Source organism: Euprymna scolopes, chromosome 30, assembly GCF_053919585.1.
Source record: "Euprymna scolopes isolate OS-2025 chromosome 30, ASM5391958v1, whole genome shotgun sequence".
In the NCBI taxonomy this organism is placed as follows: domain Eukaryota; kingdom Metazoa; phylum Mollusca; class Cephalopoda; order Sepiida; family Sepiolidae; genus Euprymna; species Euprymna scolopes.
In genome coordinates, this window is record NC_136511.1 from 65315011 (window position 1) to 65334050 (window position 19040).

The window sequence follows — 19040 nt, forward strand, 5'->3', positions numbered from 1 at the left end:
TCACCAAGTTAAGCAGCGATGAGCCTGGCAAATACCAGATGGGTGACCATTTGAGATTTCCAGGTGCTGTATGTGCTCTCCGCTTATCTCGACATTGTTTCCAGTCGTCCTAGACTTCTCCTTGCCATTGGGCTCGAGTAGTGCCAATTCAGGAGAGGTGTGGTTGGGGGGTTGTGCAACCCTTGCCATACAATTACACGCTGCCCCTACAAGAGGTATCCTTTGTCTTTCGAGACTGAACAGAGGCACAACTTTCACAAAGAAGACTTTTTCTCTTCATGTTGCTGGTGGTATTAACCGCGAGGCGTCGGCCCCGTCGTGGAGATATAATGATAAATTATTTTAAAGACAGAAAAAAAAAAAAAAAAACAACTAAAAGTGTCAGGATTAATTTTTCTTTCAAGAAATAACGAAAAAAGTAACATTTTAATTATTCACAATTATTTCAAAAACCAAAAAGGCAAATTAAAAATGTAACGAAGAAAAATGAAATTATATACATATATATATATATATATATATATATATATATATATATAAGTAGTAGTGCTCGTGTGTGTGCATGTCTGTGTGTACAACTTTCCTACAGCCCACACCACTGGCCCCTCTACCTAGGAATGGTGCACACCATTTTTCAAGGTCAAGGTCATAGTCTATGTATATATATTTTTTTCTGTGAAAATATACTTTATTTCCTTATAATATATACCAATCCTTATTTAAGAAGCTCAATGTAATTACAGAGCAGTATAATGAATGAATGACAAAAGCCTATATTCCAAAGTTCATGATGTTGACCATCTTACAATTTATTTCTTTAATTATTGTAAATGTCAACTGAATTAAAGGAATAAATTATAGGATGGTCAGCATCATGAACTTTGGAATATAAACTTTTGTCATTACATATACACACACTCTCCTACAGCCCACATCACATGACCAAACCTGGCATGATGATGGTCCCCCACCTAGGAATGGTGCACACCATTTTTCAAGGTCAGAGGTCAAAGTCATAGCCTATATATATATATATATATATGTATACACACACACTCTCCTACAGCCCACACCACTGAACCAAACCTGACATGATGATGCACACTATTTTTCAAGGTCAAATGTTAACTTCGGGGACTTTGCTGTACGGTCGGTTACTCATTTTGCATTCAGCAACATACCTATATTTATTTAAAAGCTGCTCAAAGGCCGGCTTTCAATCTATTCAATCTAACCGTAACCCTAAATTCCAATCTGACTCCTGCTTAAGTTTTATTTACACATTCCAAGTGATATTCTGACCTTTCATTAGATTCGGCATTCCAAGGGCTCTTCATGTCAAATTTGGTATAGAATAGTTTGGGAACTTGTAAGCATTTATTCCCTCTACCAAGGCGAAGGTAATATTTTTGTTTATTTATGTACAATGAGAGATTGTCTTACATAATGTAGGGAAACGTTATCCCAGCAGCTGAATTTAGTTTTATCTTTTATTACTGATGGGTCACCGCTTATCAAGGCCCAGGAGCTACTCGAGGATAAGAGTTAAAAAGGATCATTAGATGATGATTGTCACATCATGAAAGGATAAGAAACTAAAAGGAATTTATTTTTCCCCAAGAAGTATTTGTTTACATTAAAGTTGAAGACAACGATAAAGTTGATCAGAAAGCTCATGGTATCTTGTTTCACAGATGGGATGTTCTAGGAAAGAAACTTTGTTCATGTAAGTTCTGCTTGGTTTTTTGTACAGAGATAGAAAGAGAGAGCGAGAGGGGGAGTTATTTAATTTAGTTGTAACTAGACGATTACTTGCTGGGAATGTTTTACGGGGTGGGGCAGGGATTGAAGCTCAGTCGAACATTTACGTTGAGAATGGCGATTTGGTAGAGAAAGGTTAGCACCATCTCATCAGTGTGAAAACAGTATTATGTTTTTATTTTAGACTATAAATTGAATTGTTCAGATGTTTTATTTATAGATTTGAGAGAGAGAGAGAGAGAGAGAGAGAGAGAGAGAGAGAGAGAGAGAGAGAGAGAGAAACTAAAATAGAAATTAATCAGATATTTTCTTTACCGATTTGAGAGAGAAAGAGAGAGTAATAACGGATAAGTTTAAAGACTAAAATAGGAAGTAATCAGATGAAAGAGAAAAAGAGGTAATAACATAATTGTATATTTTGTGTAAAATATAAAATGGGTTATTTATTTTCTGTATAGCCTTATTATTCTTATGTAGGAATGTGACAAATATTTAATTTACAGATCAGATAGGTGTATATACATATATATATATATATATATATATATATATACACACACAGTAATCAAAAACTGCCTGAAGACGACTGAAGAAAATCAATTGAAAGTACTTGCAAAAAAAACAAAAAAAACAGATGGATAAAAACGACTATGGAACTTTCCTACACAAATTCGAATGACCATTCAAAAATGGAAAAATTACAAAAAATATCATTAAGCAAAAACACTGTGCTATTTAACATTATCTGTCTGAATAAAAACATGCTGCCTAAATGCACACACACACACACACACATATATATATATATATATATATATATATATATGAGTATGTGTGTAAGAGAGAGAAAAAGTGGTTTTAATAAGTTATTTTTGTATTCCCTTTTTATTCTTATTTTAATGACTAAAAAATTCAGTTTATTTGGTAAAAAAAATAAAACAGTTGCGCTTCAATGCCATGTAGGGAAAAGTGTTAAAAATTACATAGAAGAGGACAGAGTAATCCCGCACTAAATTTACCTTAAATTGTTGTGTTGTTGCATTTCATCTGGAAGTTTATTTCAAGACTCAAAGATTCTGGTTGAGAATGCGGCCTTCCTCCAGTTCAAACGAAATCGCAGCAAAAATGTTTCATGTAGTGTCTGTAGTTCTTTTTCTGTCGCAGGAGTAAATAAATGGTTCTCAGGAATATCATAATGTCCACTGAGGAGATTGTAGGCCAAAATCAGATCAGTGCATAATCGTTGGCGCTCAAGGGAGAAAAAGTTGAGCGTTTTAAGTCAGCTATCATAGCGCAGATCCGATAGACCCTGCTCTATTCAAGTAGCCAGTCTTTGAACTCTCTTCAGATGCTGAATATTGTGTCAGATATGAGGAAGAGGCCTGGATACCATACTCTAACAGCGGTCTGACGAGGGTGAAATATTGCAGGAGTGAGTTTGCAGAAAGAACGTTGTATGAGAAGTAGGATACTCCTTGCTTCGTTAGTAGCTTGGGGGTAATGTTTAGTTGGAAAATCAAGCAGTACGATAATCTCTTATTCTGCGAATACAAGCATAATGCAAGGTAGAATCTATTTGAATTGTAGGAAGTCACCACTTACCAAAGTCTAAGGCCACTCAAGGATGAAGGCGTATGTGATTGTCATTTGGATGATAAACAACATTATGAAAGGACTGAACACGATGGGTGGAATGGAGAGAATGTGGTTACTTAAGTTGGCATACTGGCGAGTACATGTTTACATTGGACTTGTAGACTATTGTTTTGCTGTCGACCTGGAAGCAGTCTTGTTTTGTGTTTAACAAAGGGCAAGTTCTTGTGAAAAGACGTTGGTCACTGGAGGTAGAGGGGGGGTGATGGTGATCTAGTGGTTAACGACAGACTGACTACCTGGGTGTCTCGAGCTCAAATCCAGTTCGTTCCAAAAAATCACTTTCACTTAGGATGTTGGCAACCTTCACGTGGTCTCTCCCGTAACCCCCAATGTCTTTTTAAAATAAATTCTGACTACTTGGATGATGAACAACACTATGAGAGGATTGGAAACGATGGGTAGAAAAGGCAAAATTTGATTAAGAGGACAGCGTCATAATTATTTGTTGACATTGAGTTGAAAACAATTATGCTGTAGTTAGAAAGTAAGCAGTTCCGACATATTGTGTTCCACAGATGAAAGATTCTTGGAAAGAAGCTTTGCCCATGGAAGTTCTGTTTGGTTGAAATAATTCTGTAAATTATCAACGTAAAAAAGGAGCATTTTTGGTTTGCTTTTTTTCCCACATTTGAATCTGATGGATCGACCTGCCAAACAGGTCTTTTATTATTTACAATATATATTATTTTCTTTTGCTTGTTAGTTGAGCCTGGTTTCAAGTAATAACGAGCGCATCACTCAGCAAACCAACTTTCTTAGTGTGAATAAACGCTAAGAAAAAAAGAGGCAAGTCATCTATATTTAATCAGGTGAAAAAAATTAAAGTCAATCATCGGTTAAAGGACAGCTTTGAAACCAAGCTGCAATCATCTATCTATTATATAAAGAGCAAACGTATGTGCGTGTGTGTTCGTATGTCTGCTAAAAACTTTTGTTATCTGCATCAAACACGCACGAATCTTGCACCATTAGGAAGAACGATCTCTCAGACACGTAATATCGAAAAACTGGGGAGAAAAAAAATCAATTACTTTGTGTATAAATGTCGTTTTTTGTTTGAAGGAATTCAGGTAAAAACCTTGCTTTCGATGCTGTTTGCGAACCACGTGAGCGTGAACGGTCGTTTAGTCCTTTCATTTTAAAAAGCTAAATTTGTGACATGATATCTGTGTCCCCATGGTCCCATCGATAATGTGTTTGCTTACTAACTTTAGTTAAACTGATCGAAAACAAGCAATCTCTAAATGGGAGTGGGATTTAAGTGGGGGGGGGGGGGCAAAAAAGATAAGGATGGTATTAGTGTAGAATAGGAAGACAAAGTATCATCCTAACATTTAAAACAACGTTATTGAATCATCTTCGTTAACTTGTTAATAAAAGAGAAATAGAAAAAGGGAAGAGTGTTAGTAATAAAATAGTTTCACAAGTAAGGACGAAGACAAGCTGATTAGGAAGTCCACATAATATTAAATGAATGTCCTGCTAGTAGAAAAGAGAAAAGGGCGCTTCTACAGAATTGGGACGAGATTTTGTAGTCGATAAATGGAGTTTTCAGATAAAAAAAAAAAAAACAATGGTTTTCAACTGATTTTTTGTCAATTCCAATAAATTACAATGGTGGCTTCCAAATTATGCATTCGAAATTACGTGAATATTACTGAATTATTAAAGAAAAGCAACTCTAATCGTGTTAGCAGGTGAAAAATTGCCGCCATCTTGTTTTTATAAAACGGAAAATTACCTCCCTTTTGTAATCTCCTGTGTCTTATGATCTTTTTTTTTTTTTTTATCAAATTCTATTTTTTATTTTCTTTAATAAATAATTTCTACCTTATCGATTTTCGTAATTTTGGATATAATAATCTGAAAAATACGAGTAATACATAGATACCATTTTTTTCATGTGAAATTCAGTTTCACGATTTTAGAAATTTCGTCCCAATAGTGTAGAAGCGCCGAGAAAAGTGTTCATTTTAAAGAAAGGGTGAATGTCTTGTTTGTAAGAAAAGGAAAAGTGTTCATTTATGAAGAATGCGTACTGTACACCGGTGCTGAAGTTAAAGCATGTATGTAAAAAAAAAAAAAAAGGGAACAAGTTATGTGTTCATCAACGTTTCGTCTTTATTTCGAGACTTCCTCTGGATGAATGAAATTAAAAAAACAAAACACCAGTAAAAATATTTGAAAATACATTTTTGATGTAATGAAATCTATGGGTCATACATTTCATTACATCGAAAGTATATTTTTAAATATTTGTACCGGGGTTTTGTTTTCTTAATTTTCATCCAGATGAAGTCTCGAAATAAAGACGAAGCGTTGATGAACACATAACTTGGTTTGTTTCTTTTTTTATTTCTCTATTTCGTTGGAATACTATTTCCATATTTCTCATCATGTATGTATGTATGTTTTAAAAAAACCATAAAGTGGGAGACCAGTACCCGCATTAACCTGGTCTGCAGTTTAACTTGTTGGTGGCTATCTTGCAGTTGCTTGTTGCTGGATCTCAACATTTTGAACCGAAAGAGAGACTTAGCTGTCGTACAAAGCTAAGACTCTGTAACATCATCTGTGTATAGATACTCCCTCAGGCATTTGTCTATTAAAATGGTCCTGTGGCGGTGGAAGTCATTTTTGGGCTCATCGACTTTAAGTGTCTGAGGGAGTGGCACTCCTCTGACAAGACGTTGCAATTAGCATCATGTATGTATGTATGCATGCATGTATGTATGTGTTATAGTAAGTCGACGTGTTTGTGGCTATAGTAGTCATGTTGAGTTCATGGGGCCTCTCATTGAACCTCTTAGCCGAATGGCCCAGAGGGTAGGTGGGTGGGTGTTCATTTGCACCCCAAGAAAGAAGACTGGGATTGAAAGAAGCACCGTGGAATGAATCAGTTCACTTTGGTTTTCTAGCCGCTAAAAAAGGAAGTAGTCTGTGTGTTAACCTTTTTATAAACTTCTATAATGTGCGCAGCTCGCATGGGAGATAGTCTCTGATTGGGCAAGCCATAAAAGAAGCTTAATGCTTGAACCAATCAGCGTCGAGCCTAAAAACTAAACTCATTCAAAATTGTAAACCGCCAGCTGTCGCTGCTACTGCTGTATTCGTACGTAATTACTACCGCTACTACATTATGGAGTCGATGTTTTTCCTTCCAAAATCCAAAATAATAATAATAATAATAATAATAATAATAATAATAATAATAATAATAATAATAATAACAAACAGTTTAAGGAAATCAAGGGCTAAAAATAAAGTGATAAGATGCGTTGATCCATGCATGAAGGCTGGAGCATAAGTCTGCATAAACTAGAGAATTAAAATTTTATTTGCTGTATTTACTGGGGATTGTTATTTCAAAAGGTAAAAAATTCATTGAAATTTAAATTCATAATTTGAAAAAAAAAAAAAAAGAAAAAGAAAAAAAAAGAAAAAGAAAAAAAAAGAAAAAGAAAAAAAAGAAAAAGAAAAAAAAAGAAAAAAAAAAGAAAGAAAAAAAAAAGAAAAAAAAAGAAAAAAAAAAAAGAAAAAAAAAAAAAAGAAAAAAAAAACTTACTGTAGTTTTGTTCCTTTTGTCTTTTCTTTTTATTCTTGACGCAATGGTAGATGAGGACACCCAAAAGAAAGATGAAAACAAGCCCAGCGGTCAGACTCCCAGCTACGATGACTGGTAGGTCTTGTAGCGAGGTGTCAGCACTGGCACGGGGTACTGAAACGCCAGGACCGTTTATCATGCTGGTGTAACTAGTCTCCGATGGGGTGGGCAGGATTTTGGGCGTGGTGGCTGCACTGGTGGTTGGGACATTCCAGCTGTTATTATGGACTGTGGATTTATAGAGACTGGAATTTTGAAGTGGAGTTCCTAAAAACAAAAGAAAAATATTTACTATATTATGATTTGTTAAAATAAGTCAATACATTTTTTTTTTTTTTTTTTTTTACACAGTGATCACCACTTATCAAGGCCCGGAAGCCACTCAGGGATAAGGGTTATTGCAAGTACATTACGTTAGTGTGGAGATTTGATGGAGTGTTTACTTAAGGGGGCGGTTCATTAGGAATTTGTTAACATTAGACTTGAAGACATCCAAGTTGTAGTCCGGAGGGAAGCAGGCAGACGGAACAGAGTTCCACAGGCGTGCAGTTCTAAGAAAGAAGCTTTGTTCATGGAATCCGCGTTTTGATTTAGGCACAGACATCATTCTACATTCCAGAATCATCGTTACATAGTTTCGCCTTCATAAAATCCCACCCAAAACACACTTCATTTTAGCCCTAAAATTAAAGAAATAACTAATATATAAAAACATTTTCAAACTGTCTCCTCCGAAACTTAAAGTCGCAGAGTGGCGCTAGGGGTCACAACTACTTGGATTTTTGACGGATCGTTCTATTATGGGTTTTAGCCGGTTAAAATAGTTTTTAAGGGGGGGGGTAAAAAAAAGGGTCAAAATTGAAAAAAATCATACATTTCGTACATTCATTTTGGTTTATTTTTAAGTTTTACTCAGTCAATATGCGTGTCACGTTAGTACAGTGGTAACGTTACCAGCTTTGGATGCTAGTTTCGTTTTCGGTTCCAATTCTAGCTGATGTCACCCGAATTCTTTTTTTTTTTTACTTTTGAAATCACGACTATATAATAATATATACAAAATCCGAACAAATTAAGATATCATATTTAAGCGTATTTTATGGCCAAAGCAAATCCGGGCCCCACCCCACGCGCGAGTAACTAATAAACTGTTAGATATCATTAAATAGCTAGATACGAAACTACCATCATCTTGGAAGATTACTAAAAATAACATGCATTACAAAGAGAGATTCAGCGAGAGCATCAGCATCTTGCACTTTTTTTTTTTTTTATAAGGCTTTCAGATTCATACATTAGAAGACCAGAGACATAGATTCATGACATCTGCACCAGTTCCGCCAAACACCAAGATAATCATAAAAGAAATATTAATTCATTTATCGCAGACTATTATTATTGTTTCACAGCGTTTCGGCCAACTATTCCCCTGGCCTTCGTCAGACCATGGAAGATCAAAATAAATAAAAAAACGTGGATTTATAAGATAAAAAAATCCAACCTTGATCGCTCTTCGGGGCCCGTGGCGCAGTTGATAGAGACGTTGAATCTCTATGGTTCCAAATGATGATTGTCTGAAGATAGCGGTTTCAATCCTACCCAAAGCCGGCCAGAGGCTTACTTGGCCAAAAACGTGGTGATACGGCAACTACGGATGACAGTGATTGTTGAGAATGCAGTTAGGAGATTCGAAGTTCCTATCCGTCGTGGTTACCACCTGACGAAGGCCAGAGGAATAGTTGGCCGAAACGTTGTGAAAAAACAACTAATAAAGATGAGAATAATAGTCCACGATAAATGACTTAATATAAACATTACTCAACTCAATAATGAATTTCAATTAAAATAATATATTAATGATAATGATAATACTAATATCCATGAAGATGGTCATTACAGTGGAGTGGTTACTATATTAATACCTAAACTAATCACATGAGTGAAGTCAGCAACAACAATAATAATAATAATAATACTGAAGCCGCATATCTATAAGTTCTCTAGCACAACCCCACCCCTATCCTTTCATTGCCGCATCACTGCACCCCCCCATACACACACAAAAAAGAGCAAGACCAAATAACAAAGTAGAGTCAAGGAGAAAGGAAAGACCTATGAACTGACCAGACCTCAGTCGGATAAGTGCGAAGAGAACTGGCATCTTGGAGAGGCTTATTGCCACTTAAATTCCAGCGAAGGCCAATAGCCGCTGGCAACGAGAAATCAATGGCAAGCAGCTGTTGCGATAATGCAATGTTAACAAAAGAGGTGGAGAGTATGGGAAACTTGGAGAGACTTGTCACTCAGCCTCCAGTGACTTAGTCCATACTGCATTGTAGAGAACCTACTGTTGATTTTATAAAAAATACTAAGGAAGGGGCGCCCGGCTTTGCCCGGTCGTAAAATACGCTTATATATGATATTTTAATTTGTCCAGATTTCGTATATATTATTAGAGAGTCGTGATTTCAAAAGTAAAAAAAATAGTATTTGGGTGCCATCAGCTAAAATCGAAACCAAAAGCAAAACTGTAGCATTCAGATCTGGTGACGTTACCATTGTACCAACGTGACACGCATATTCAGTAATTAAAAATAAACTATAAATAAAATGAATGTACAAAATCTATAACGATTTTTTCCTTTTTGACCCCTTAAAAACTATTTTAACCGGCTAAAGACCCATAAAAGAATGGTCTATAAAAAAATCCAATCATTTGAAGCCCCTAGCGCTGGTTTGTGACTTTTAGTTTCGGAAGAGATAGAGTTTGAAAATATGGAGAGACAGACAGAGCGAGTTTCATAAATTAGATTTTTATATAATGAAAGTTTTTAAAATGTTTTTATATAATGAAAGTTTTTAAAATGTTTTTATATAATGAAAGTTTTTAAAATGGTTTTATATAATGAAAGTTTTTAAAATGGTTTTATATAATGAAAGTTTTTAAAATGGTTTTATATAATGAAAGTTTTTAAAATGGTTTTATATAATGAAAGTTTTTAAAATGTTTTTATATAATTAAAGTTTAAAATGCAAAAGTCAAGTATCATGGTTCATTTGTGTTCTAAAGAGAAACATTTATTTGGAACACGTATCTATCTTATCAAAGAGCCTACTGTTGATTTCATATGCCAGGTCCTTTTTGCTTGTGCGGTGATAAAACTTCTAAAATGCACTTGTGATGTTAGGCTTTATAACTGTTCTTTCTTTAATCGTATTTTTCGATTATCAATTCACGATTTTCGATACTTGTCAGAAGCATTCTGATACAAAATCTATCTAAGAACATTCTCAGACATATAAAGTATATTTGTGTGAAATTTCATAAAAATCGCCCCAGTTGGTTTGGAGTCCATAGGGAACGAACTGACACACACAAAGTGCTTTTTCTATACAGCATGGAATTATAAAATTGTCGCCCTCCCACAGCACCAAAGCAAGCCTGATTGCCACCATCGATTGAGTTTTGCCAAGTTCACGCCGGCGCTTGTAAAAAAAGCATGCTCTCAGTTCTGGATATGTATCAAGGCGGTGATTGAGGCTGAAAGCGGTTACATTGAATAGATGTCAGCTCTACTACATAATCAAGTTACCTGAATTGATTTTTTTTCAATAAAAATTTAAAAATAAAGTGGAGTCTGGTACTGGGCAATAAATCAGACAATTCTGAAGAACACCTGACATAATAGTATTTATAGAAAAGGCTGGGCTAGCAACATCACGTCTGTAAGAGAGAGAGAGATCACAATGAGGAAGATAGTGTTAAGCCTCCTCTTGTCTCTAGATGAAAGGAATCCTGCTTAGAGTTGTCTCCCTTTTGAAAGAAGACAAAGAAAATTTCATCCAATGCCAGTAGGCGCTGGTGAAACGTGAACAAACTCTACAGAATCTTTCACGTTTTTTAGTTTCCTTTAGGGTGACAATTTTATTGTTCCACCGTGTATAAGTTGAGATAGAAATCATTAAGCATGCAAATGATGGATTTCTGAAATTAAATGTTCCCTGCTCTTGCAGCCATAATTGACTGAATGGGATTGCACTGGAAACTAGTACACAAAATAAAGTTTAAACTCAGGCTTAACAATTCTATAGTCTTTGTCTATAAAAGTTACGCCACTTGACTATTCTTCGCCACCACCCTTCGCATTACACGAGTCGAACCGTAGATATGGGTGTGACAACCATTATTAATTAATGCGTCTGCACGTCGACGTGGGGGGGGGGACAAAAGACACTTAGCGTCAGCTGACAGTAAGCTACTTCTCCCGGTGAAAACTTCCAACTTGGAAAGTTGAATGAATAATTAATTTTGTGCTGGAACCTTCTGTTTATCTTAGGATGATGACGTTGCGGGAGGTGGAACAGAGGGGTGGGGGAAGATGTCAGCTTCTTTTAAAGGAAGTCATGTAATAATGATGGAAAGAATTATTGCGAAGACAGTACAATAGAAAACTTCAGGAATACAGAGCTGGTAAAAGTAATTCTATAAACAAAACAGTTTTGCTCCACTTTTATGTTTTCTTACGAAGATTAAAATTAACATATAGTAGTACTAGATGGCCTTTTTTTTTTTTTTTTTGTTCGAGACAAGGCTTGAAGCCATTTGATGTAAGAAGAATGAAAGATGATTATCGAAGACAGAAGATACCTATTGACATAGTATTGAAAAAGCCAAGGATTATAAGTAGGAATAAAACAGTCAGTAAAAAAGAGTTCCACAAGCAAGCGGTACTTGGAAAGAAGCTACTGGATTAGGAAGCTGTGTTACAATGAGGTATCAAAACAAAATTGCTGGAGACCACTAGACCAACGAGTCAAACGAGCTGGAACAAAAGAAGCAGGAAATAAATCAGACAATTCTAAAGAACACATGCCATAATAGTATTTATAGAAAATACTGAGGCTAGCAACATCACGTCTGTGAGAGAGAGGTCACAGAAAAGAAGATAGAAGTTGAGCTAAAACTGCTGAGTTCTCTCCTCTTGTGTCTGGATGAAGAGAATTCTGCTTAGAGTGGTCTCCCTTTTGAAAGATTGGTTGGTTGTTTTTGTTTTACGGCATATCAACCCTTTTCGGGTTATTTAATGCAGAATCCAAAGATTTTGAAGAAAATTTTTTTTAATAGAATATATTTGTTGTTTTCACGTCGGTTTCTATTCAACCCATAGTTGGGACCCTAACAGGTACTACCACTCCGGGTCAGAGTGGACCTGGGAGCAATGGTGATTAAAGGGTGGCTCCACACTCCCCAAAGCCCACAAGCTGGGGCCTCACCACTGGATATAGTTTAAGGTCATATCTAGGCCCCCCCCCCATCCTTTTGAAAGAAGAAAAGAAAGTTTTACATCCAATGCCAGTAGGCGCAGGTGAAACGTGAACAAATTCCGTAGAATCTTTCACGTTTTTTCTAATGGCTGGAAATACTTGATGTTTCGCCAAGGCTATCAATGCGGGGGTTGGGGCGGTGTGGACGGGATAGTCCAAACAACGGCGGGGTGGGGTGGGGGACGGGATAGTCCAAACAACTGTAACCCTTTCCCCTCTCCTATTACAAAACTCACTCATGCTCTGCAGGGCAGGGAATAAAAACGATAAAATCCACTACAAAACAACCAAACCAAACCAAACACTACAAAATAGCGATTGAAGATACAAAGAGATTAAAGAATAAAAAGCTTCTACAAGATAACTGGATGAAACATGAATACTATTTCCAAAATAACTGAATTCGGCATTAAATAACCCCAAAAGGGTTGATATGCCGTAAAACAAAACAACCAAACCAAACCTATACTTCTTCAATATCTCAGCTAATGAATCTCCCTTGTTTTTACAAAAACTCTACAAATCATGTTTTCCTATTACAAATTATGTTTTCCTATTGTTGTAAATTTTAATTTAAAACATATATATAATATCTCGTTCGTGAATATGTACGTTCTGAACTCATTATTTTTTGCTGTTTATCGTATAACATGTCTCTTGTTTTTTTTTACATTTGATTATAAGATTTGCAAACCTTTTTCACTGAAAACATTTATCTGGATCCGGCTCATTCCCAAAATACTTCTCCCATTACAAAACATGTAGGTTTTGTGAATGCTTTCAAGAGATTAGATAGGCCTATAAAACTTAATACGCTTGGTTTTTATCTGTTCAGATAATCCCTTATATTAGAAGGATGATTAAAGTTGATCAGATTCTTTCTTCAAGTTCACTAGGATCAGGAAAGGACCATAACACGCTTGGGCACTTATGCAGAACACGAACAACGGTGTTATGTAGAAATCTATTCTTTACTGTTCTGTATCTTCATCGTTAATAAACTAACGCACCGCAAAAATTGGATCCAACTTCAAAAATTTAAAGAAAAAAAAAATGTAGTATATAACCGGCCAAATAACCAGAGTATAGCTGCCCAGGGTGGGTGGGGCGAAGGTGACGATATGCTCTTCTAATTTCCAAAACAAACGATTGCTTTCTAGCTATGCTAACAGATGGCAGTTTTTTTTCTTTTTTTTATGGCGGCTTCAAATAACCAAAATTTTAGACCAATAAGAAAAAAAGGTTAATTATTCTATTTTTTTTATTCTTTAAAAGTTTATTATCATTTATATATAGATACATTTTTATTTTTAGTTTATATTTAATAAAAATATCAGAAACACGACACCACAAACACGCTAAAGTAAATCCCCCAAAACTGTCGTGAAACACATCCCTAAAACTGGTGACCGCCATCCCCTAAATAACTGGTGAACCCTCGACGTGATTTCAACACAAAACTTCTGATTGTAAAAACAACAATCTAAAGGTGCACAGATCCCATTAGTAAAAAAAATTAAAAATATATAAAATAATACGCTTTGTATTTGAGCCGCCATTTTTCTTTCTGGCAATCTATTCACAAAAACTTAGCAGTAAGTAAATAAGAATAAATAAATAAAAAAAATAATAATCCAAGCTGTTGCTTTGTTAACAAAGAACCCCCCCCCCCCCAAAAAAAAAAGCCCACACAGAAATCTGGATAACTTTTGCCTCGTAACAGTTATCGATCTGGATAAATAAATGTATGTAAGTCTGCCTTTGACATAGATAATAAAAAAGAACACACACACACATATATATTAGTTTGTTTTGCTTTAATCTCATACGAGGAAATAGAAAGGCAGTGATGGCAAAGTTATGCTGAGAGGGAAACCCAGGAGTAGGAAAGAGAAGGAGAGAAGAGTTTTATGCGTCATGCCATCAAGAAATAACCATATCGTCTGCACGTGTTCCATATTTATGTTTAATCCATATATATATATATATATATATATATATTATACACCCCTCCCCAAGCATTGCAGCCCGGTGTTGCCTGGGTGTTTGGAGTGGTATGTTGAGCAAAAAAACAAAACAAAAAAAGACAAAATAAAAAAAAAACGGTCAATTTTTTTTATTTTTAACTTTGTTCCTATTATGACCCCTTAATATTTATTGTTTTGGGCTCAAATCAAGTTATTAAGTTAGATCCATGCCCAAGGAACCTATATCCAAAATGTCAAGTGTTTGGACCCAAAATTGTCGGAGGAGTTTGGTAGAGTTCTCAAAAGGTTAAATCGTTGAACTTTAACCCCTTAAAAGCTAAATTTCTGTCCGAAAACGGATCACATAGATTTTCCCAAATCTCACTACCCTGTATATCAAATTTCGAATCTGTAAACTAAAAATTGACAGAGTTATTGCGTAGGAAAATGTACACAGACACTATCACTTATATATATATATATATATATATACACACACACACATATATATATATACACATATACACACATATATATACATACATATATATATATATATATATATATATATATATATATACACACATATATATATACACATATACACACATACATATATATACATACATATATATATATATATATATATATGTATGTATGAGTCAAGTCAAGAAATGAAGATGTCCAAAGCAATAAGCTAAGTGTACCTAACCCATCCTACCAAAATGCCAACTGCTCTTTTTTACTTTCTTGCCAACTGCTGTTTATTATTTTTCTCTTTTAAATTTTTTTTTATATTAATAATGTATTTTAATTATGCGTGTATATATTGTCTTTATCTCATTGTTTCCCTGCGAGCCGTGTGTAGTTCTTAAAATTCGACTCGAAAAATTGAAAGCTTAAGCAAGAGAATTCTCAACTTAACAGAAGCGAGGATTTATTTTTTTCTACTGTAGAAGACAGAAGAACTTTATTAAGTAGTATACTTAATATCTGCAATTACCATATGCTTGCTTGTATTAATAAAGTGGCCTCCGTGGTATCCATACCAAACCACTGAACATAGCTTATAATTTAACTTTCACTATATTTGTAACTGAAGTATACAGTATCTTAGCTGTGATACTAGGACTATTTTTCTGAGTAGATGCAATGCTCTGTGCCTGACCTTAATGACTGCCTATAAATACAAAATACAAATTCCGAATCACCCTGAACTAGTTGTTCCTCTTATAACTGGGGGAAAAACACCTAACAGCTAATTCCCGTCTCCCTAGAAAATCTCATCAGTATGCCCTGTATTTAAGAATTCAGGTGATCGCTCATCCCCCTCTCAGTACAGGCCAATAAGTCTCCTGTGCGTCATGAGTAAGTTGCTAGAATCTGTGTTAAATACAGAAGTAATCAACCATCTCAACAAAAATAACCTTCTTAGTGACACTCAATATGGTTTCCGTTCTGCTAGATCTACAGCAGATGTGCTTACAGTTATATCGCATAGGATTAGCAAATATCTCGACGGTGGCAATCTTTCTAGGGCAATTGCTCTTGACATATCTAAGGCCTTTGATAGGGTATGGCATAAAGGTTTACTTCATAAGATCGCTAGCTATGGTATAACTGGAAATGTCTTCTCAATTATTAAATCATTTCTTTCTGATAGGTTCATAAGAGTAGTAGTTGAGGGGCAAAAATCAGAAGCTCACAGTATTAATGCCGGTGTCCCTCAGGGGTCCATCCTGGGCCCAACTCTTTTCCTGATCTACATTAATGATCTTCCAAATCACATCCTTACATCATTTGTAGACATTTATGCTGACGACACTGCCATTTATGGAAGCACATCTAAGACAGTAAACGACCAAGTTCTCTGCAATTCTCTCTCCTCTGATCTTGAGCACGTAGTACAATGGGGAAAGGAGTGGCTGGTTACTTTTAATGCATCTAAAACCAAGCTTCTCTCTTTACATCATCAACATTCTAATCCACATTTGGCATCAATTGAAATGAATGGCTCCCGTCTTCAGGAGGCCTCAAGTTTTGACAAGCTTCTGGGCTTGACCATTACTCCTGATCTTAAATGGAACACGTACATCAAATCTGTTGCCAAGGCCGCTGGAAAAATGGTGGGATCTTTCTATCGATCCGGTAAATATCTCACTGCTGATGCTATTCTCTATCTATATAAGAGCCAGGTACGTCCAAGGATGGAATACTGTTGCCACATCTGGGCAGGAGCTGCTAGAAAGGACTTGTCCTGCCTTGATAGAGTTCAAAATAGACTTCGTAGCCTCGTAGGAGATGTCCTTTTCTCCTCCTTGCAACCTCTATCTCACAGAAGAGATGTTGCGAGTTTGTCTCTGATGTATCGTTATTTTCATGGAAAGTGTTCGACTGAGCTTCAATCTATGGTCCCCCCTCGCCAAACTTTCACAAGAAACACTCGTCTAGCTGTAAACACTATCAATAATTCCCCACACTCTTTATCTGTGTCTAAACCTAAACGTTGATTCCATGAACAAAGCTTCTTTCTTAGAACTGCACGCCTGTGGAATTGTCTTCCGTTTTCCTGCTTTCCGGCTGATTACAATATGGTTGTGTTCAAGTCTAAAGTAAATAAGTTCTTGATGAGCCGTTCCATATAAGTTATCAAATTTACCAAATTTTCATTACTAATGATTACTATATTGTCCAATTTCTACTGTAAACTCTTTAACCCTTATCCTTGAGTGGCCTCTGGGCCTTGATAATGTGGTGATGCCTATGTAAAAAAAAAAAAAAACTACGAAATCCCAATATACATTTTACCTCCAAGACGACTGCCTTTCTCTAACCTGCATGCCAAAAAAAAAAAAAATTTGTTTTTTCTTTCTTCAAACTAAACCTTACCTTAAACTCTAAATCCTAATGGAGATCTACTGTTATTTGTAAGTAATTAACCCCCGTCTCTTTAACGCTAACAATCTGCTCTTTCCCACCAAATCGCCATTAAACTCCTACATTGCACAGCATTTGTAGTGGAATCTTTAACTTCCAGCCCCTAACCCTCACATGCTAACTGCTTAATAGTCATTACTAAACATCTATACATTTCTACCTCTAAGACATGCATTAGAGTTCATTCCTATCCAGTTAGGTATCTAACAGCCAAAGTATGTACTCAGAAGCAAAGCAATCTGCATTACATAACTATGTCTCCTCCTAGATAGTTTTGCAACGATTACTATGAAACTGAACCGATACTCCTTGTTATGCAAAATGTCCCATGACTCTTACTTAAAAGCTGAAATTATCTTCCCTCAATAATAGAAACACACTTTATACCTACAACTTCAACTTTATTCGCATCTACTGAAAACCTGTTCATATATCTATTTACCTAATTACACATGACTCAAAACTTGCTGTTTTATCCGTACTATATTGCACTTCCATCTTAACCCTCCTGTCATCTAAAATATAGTTTGGGTACAATTCGTAGTTCAATTCTTAACACCTACTCATACTGTAACGTTATCCTAGACCTAAGTTAACATAAATAAAATAAAAAAATATAAAGGGAAAGCCTCAAACCACATTATCTCCTTTCTAACAAGCCTTCTTACAGTCTTAGTTGCTTACACTGAATGAGCTCCACTCACCCCTTTTATCCAGTAACAATGAAATAGCAATGTCCCTAAATCACTTTGAGGAGTGTAACTATTCAGCAGATATATAACCTCTACAAACTAACCCAGTAACATTAACTAATCACGCGGGGTCGCAGAAATACTTGGATTAGAACCCAGACGCGGAACAAACCCTCTTAGTGCTGACGGATCATCCGTCTAAGAGAAGGAAAACTCTGAACCTAAACCAAAGGAGAGGGAGGCCTCTCCAGTCTTGGATGACAACCTTCCTAGAACTGGTGACTCAAACAAATTACCCGATTGCAAACCTAAACTGCTTAAGGAGTAGATAGGCTCTGTCTATCACCCGGCTTCCATACTCCTTTGCCTATTAGTCAGGTGCAGAGACACTATCAGTGATTCGACAGAAACACCCAGTGGTAGATCTTGTTTCTTGTCTAGGGCAATGAATGCCGTTTTCCCCACTCCTGACACACCCCACCCCTAAAACTGGGCACTTGGAAGTGCTTGAGTACCATATATGCCTGAGCAATTAGATTGGGTTGACCTTCTGATGGGTTGAGGGTGCCGGATTGACAGTTCCTTGCTGCTGTTTCCGACTGGTAGTACAGGCGCCCTAACTCTTTGGTAGCGCTTAGAGCGGCTGCTCCATCAACAGTTGTATAATATCGGGATATTTGTAGTGCCATGTAAAGGGACCCTGCACTCATCCCCGGTGGGCTTTCCTGAGGCCACAATCCTAATTGAAGAAAGGTCAGCTGATGGTCTACTTGTGATGCATGTCTGATGCTCTGCATAACCTCTTGTTCAGCTCCCCCTTACCTAAACTGAAACTCTTAAAAAATATGACGACAGTACAATAAAATAATAAGCTTAAACCAGGCTTAGGGTCAAACAAATTCAACTTGCCTCCTCCCTTGAGGCTTGCATTCACAAATATCCGTGGGCTTAGAACTAATTTAGTTGATGTTGAAGCATTTCTCCTAACAAATACCCCGGATATCTTAGCACTAAGTGAGACTAACCTACACTCCTTCATCCCCTCTAACTACTTTAACATGACTGGATATCTCCCACTCTGCTGTAAGGACTCTGACA

At 36.1% G+C, this 19040-nt stretch overlaps 1 protein-coding gene across 1 annotated transcript in view; it reads right to left on the minus strand.

Moving 5' to 3' along the window:
- Nucleotides 1-19040, minus strand: part of LOC145254833 (neuronal cell adhesion molecule-like) — an 898760-nt gene that overhangs the window by 117784 nt on the left and 761936 nt on the right. Inside the window, exon 23 of the mRNA XM_080113668.1 lies at nt 6983-7288. Coding sequence (XP_079969794.1) covers nt 6983-7288 — 306 coding nt within the window. The remainder of the gene's footprint in view (nt 1-6982; nt 7289-19040) is intronic.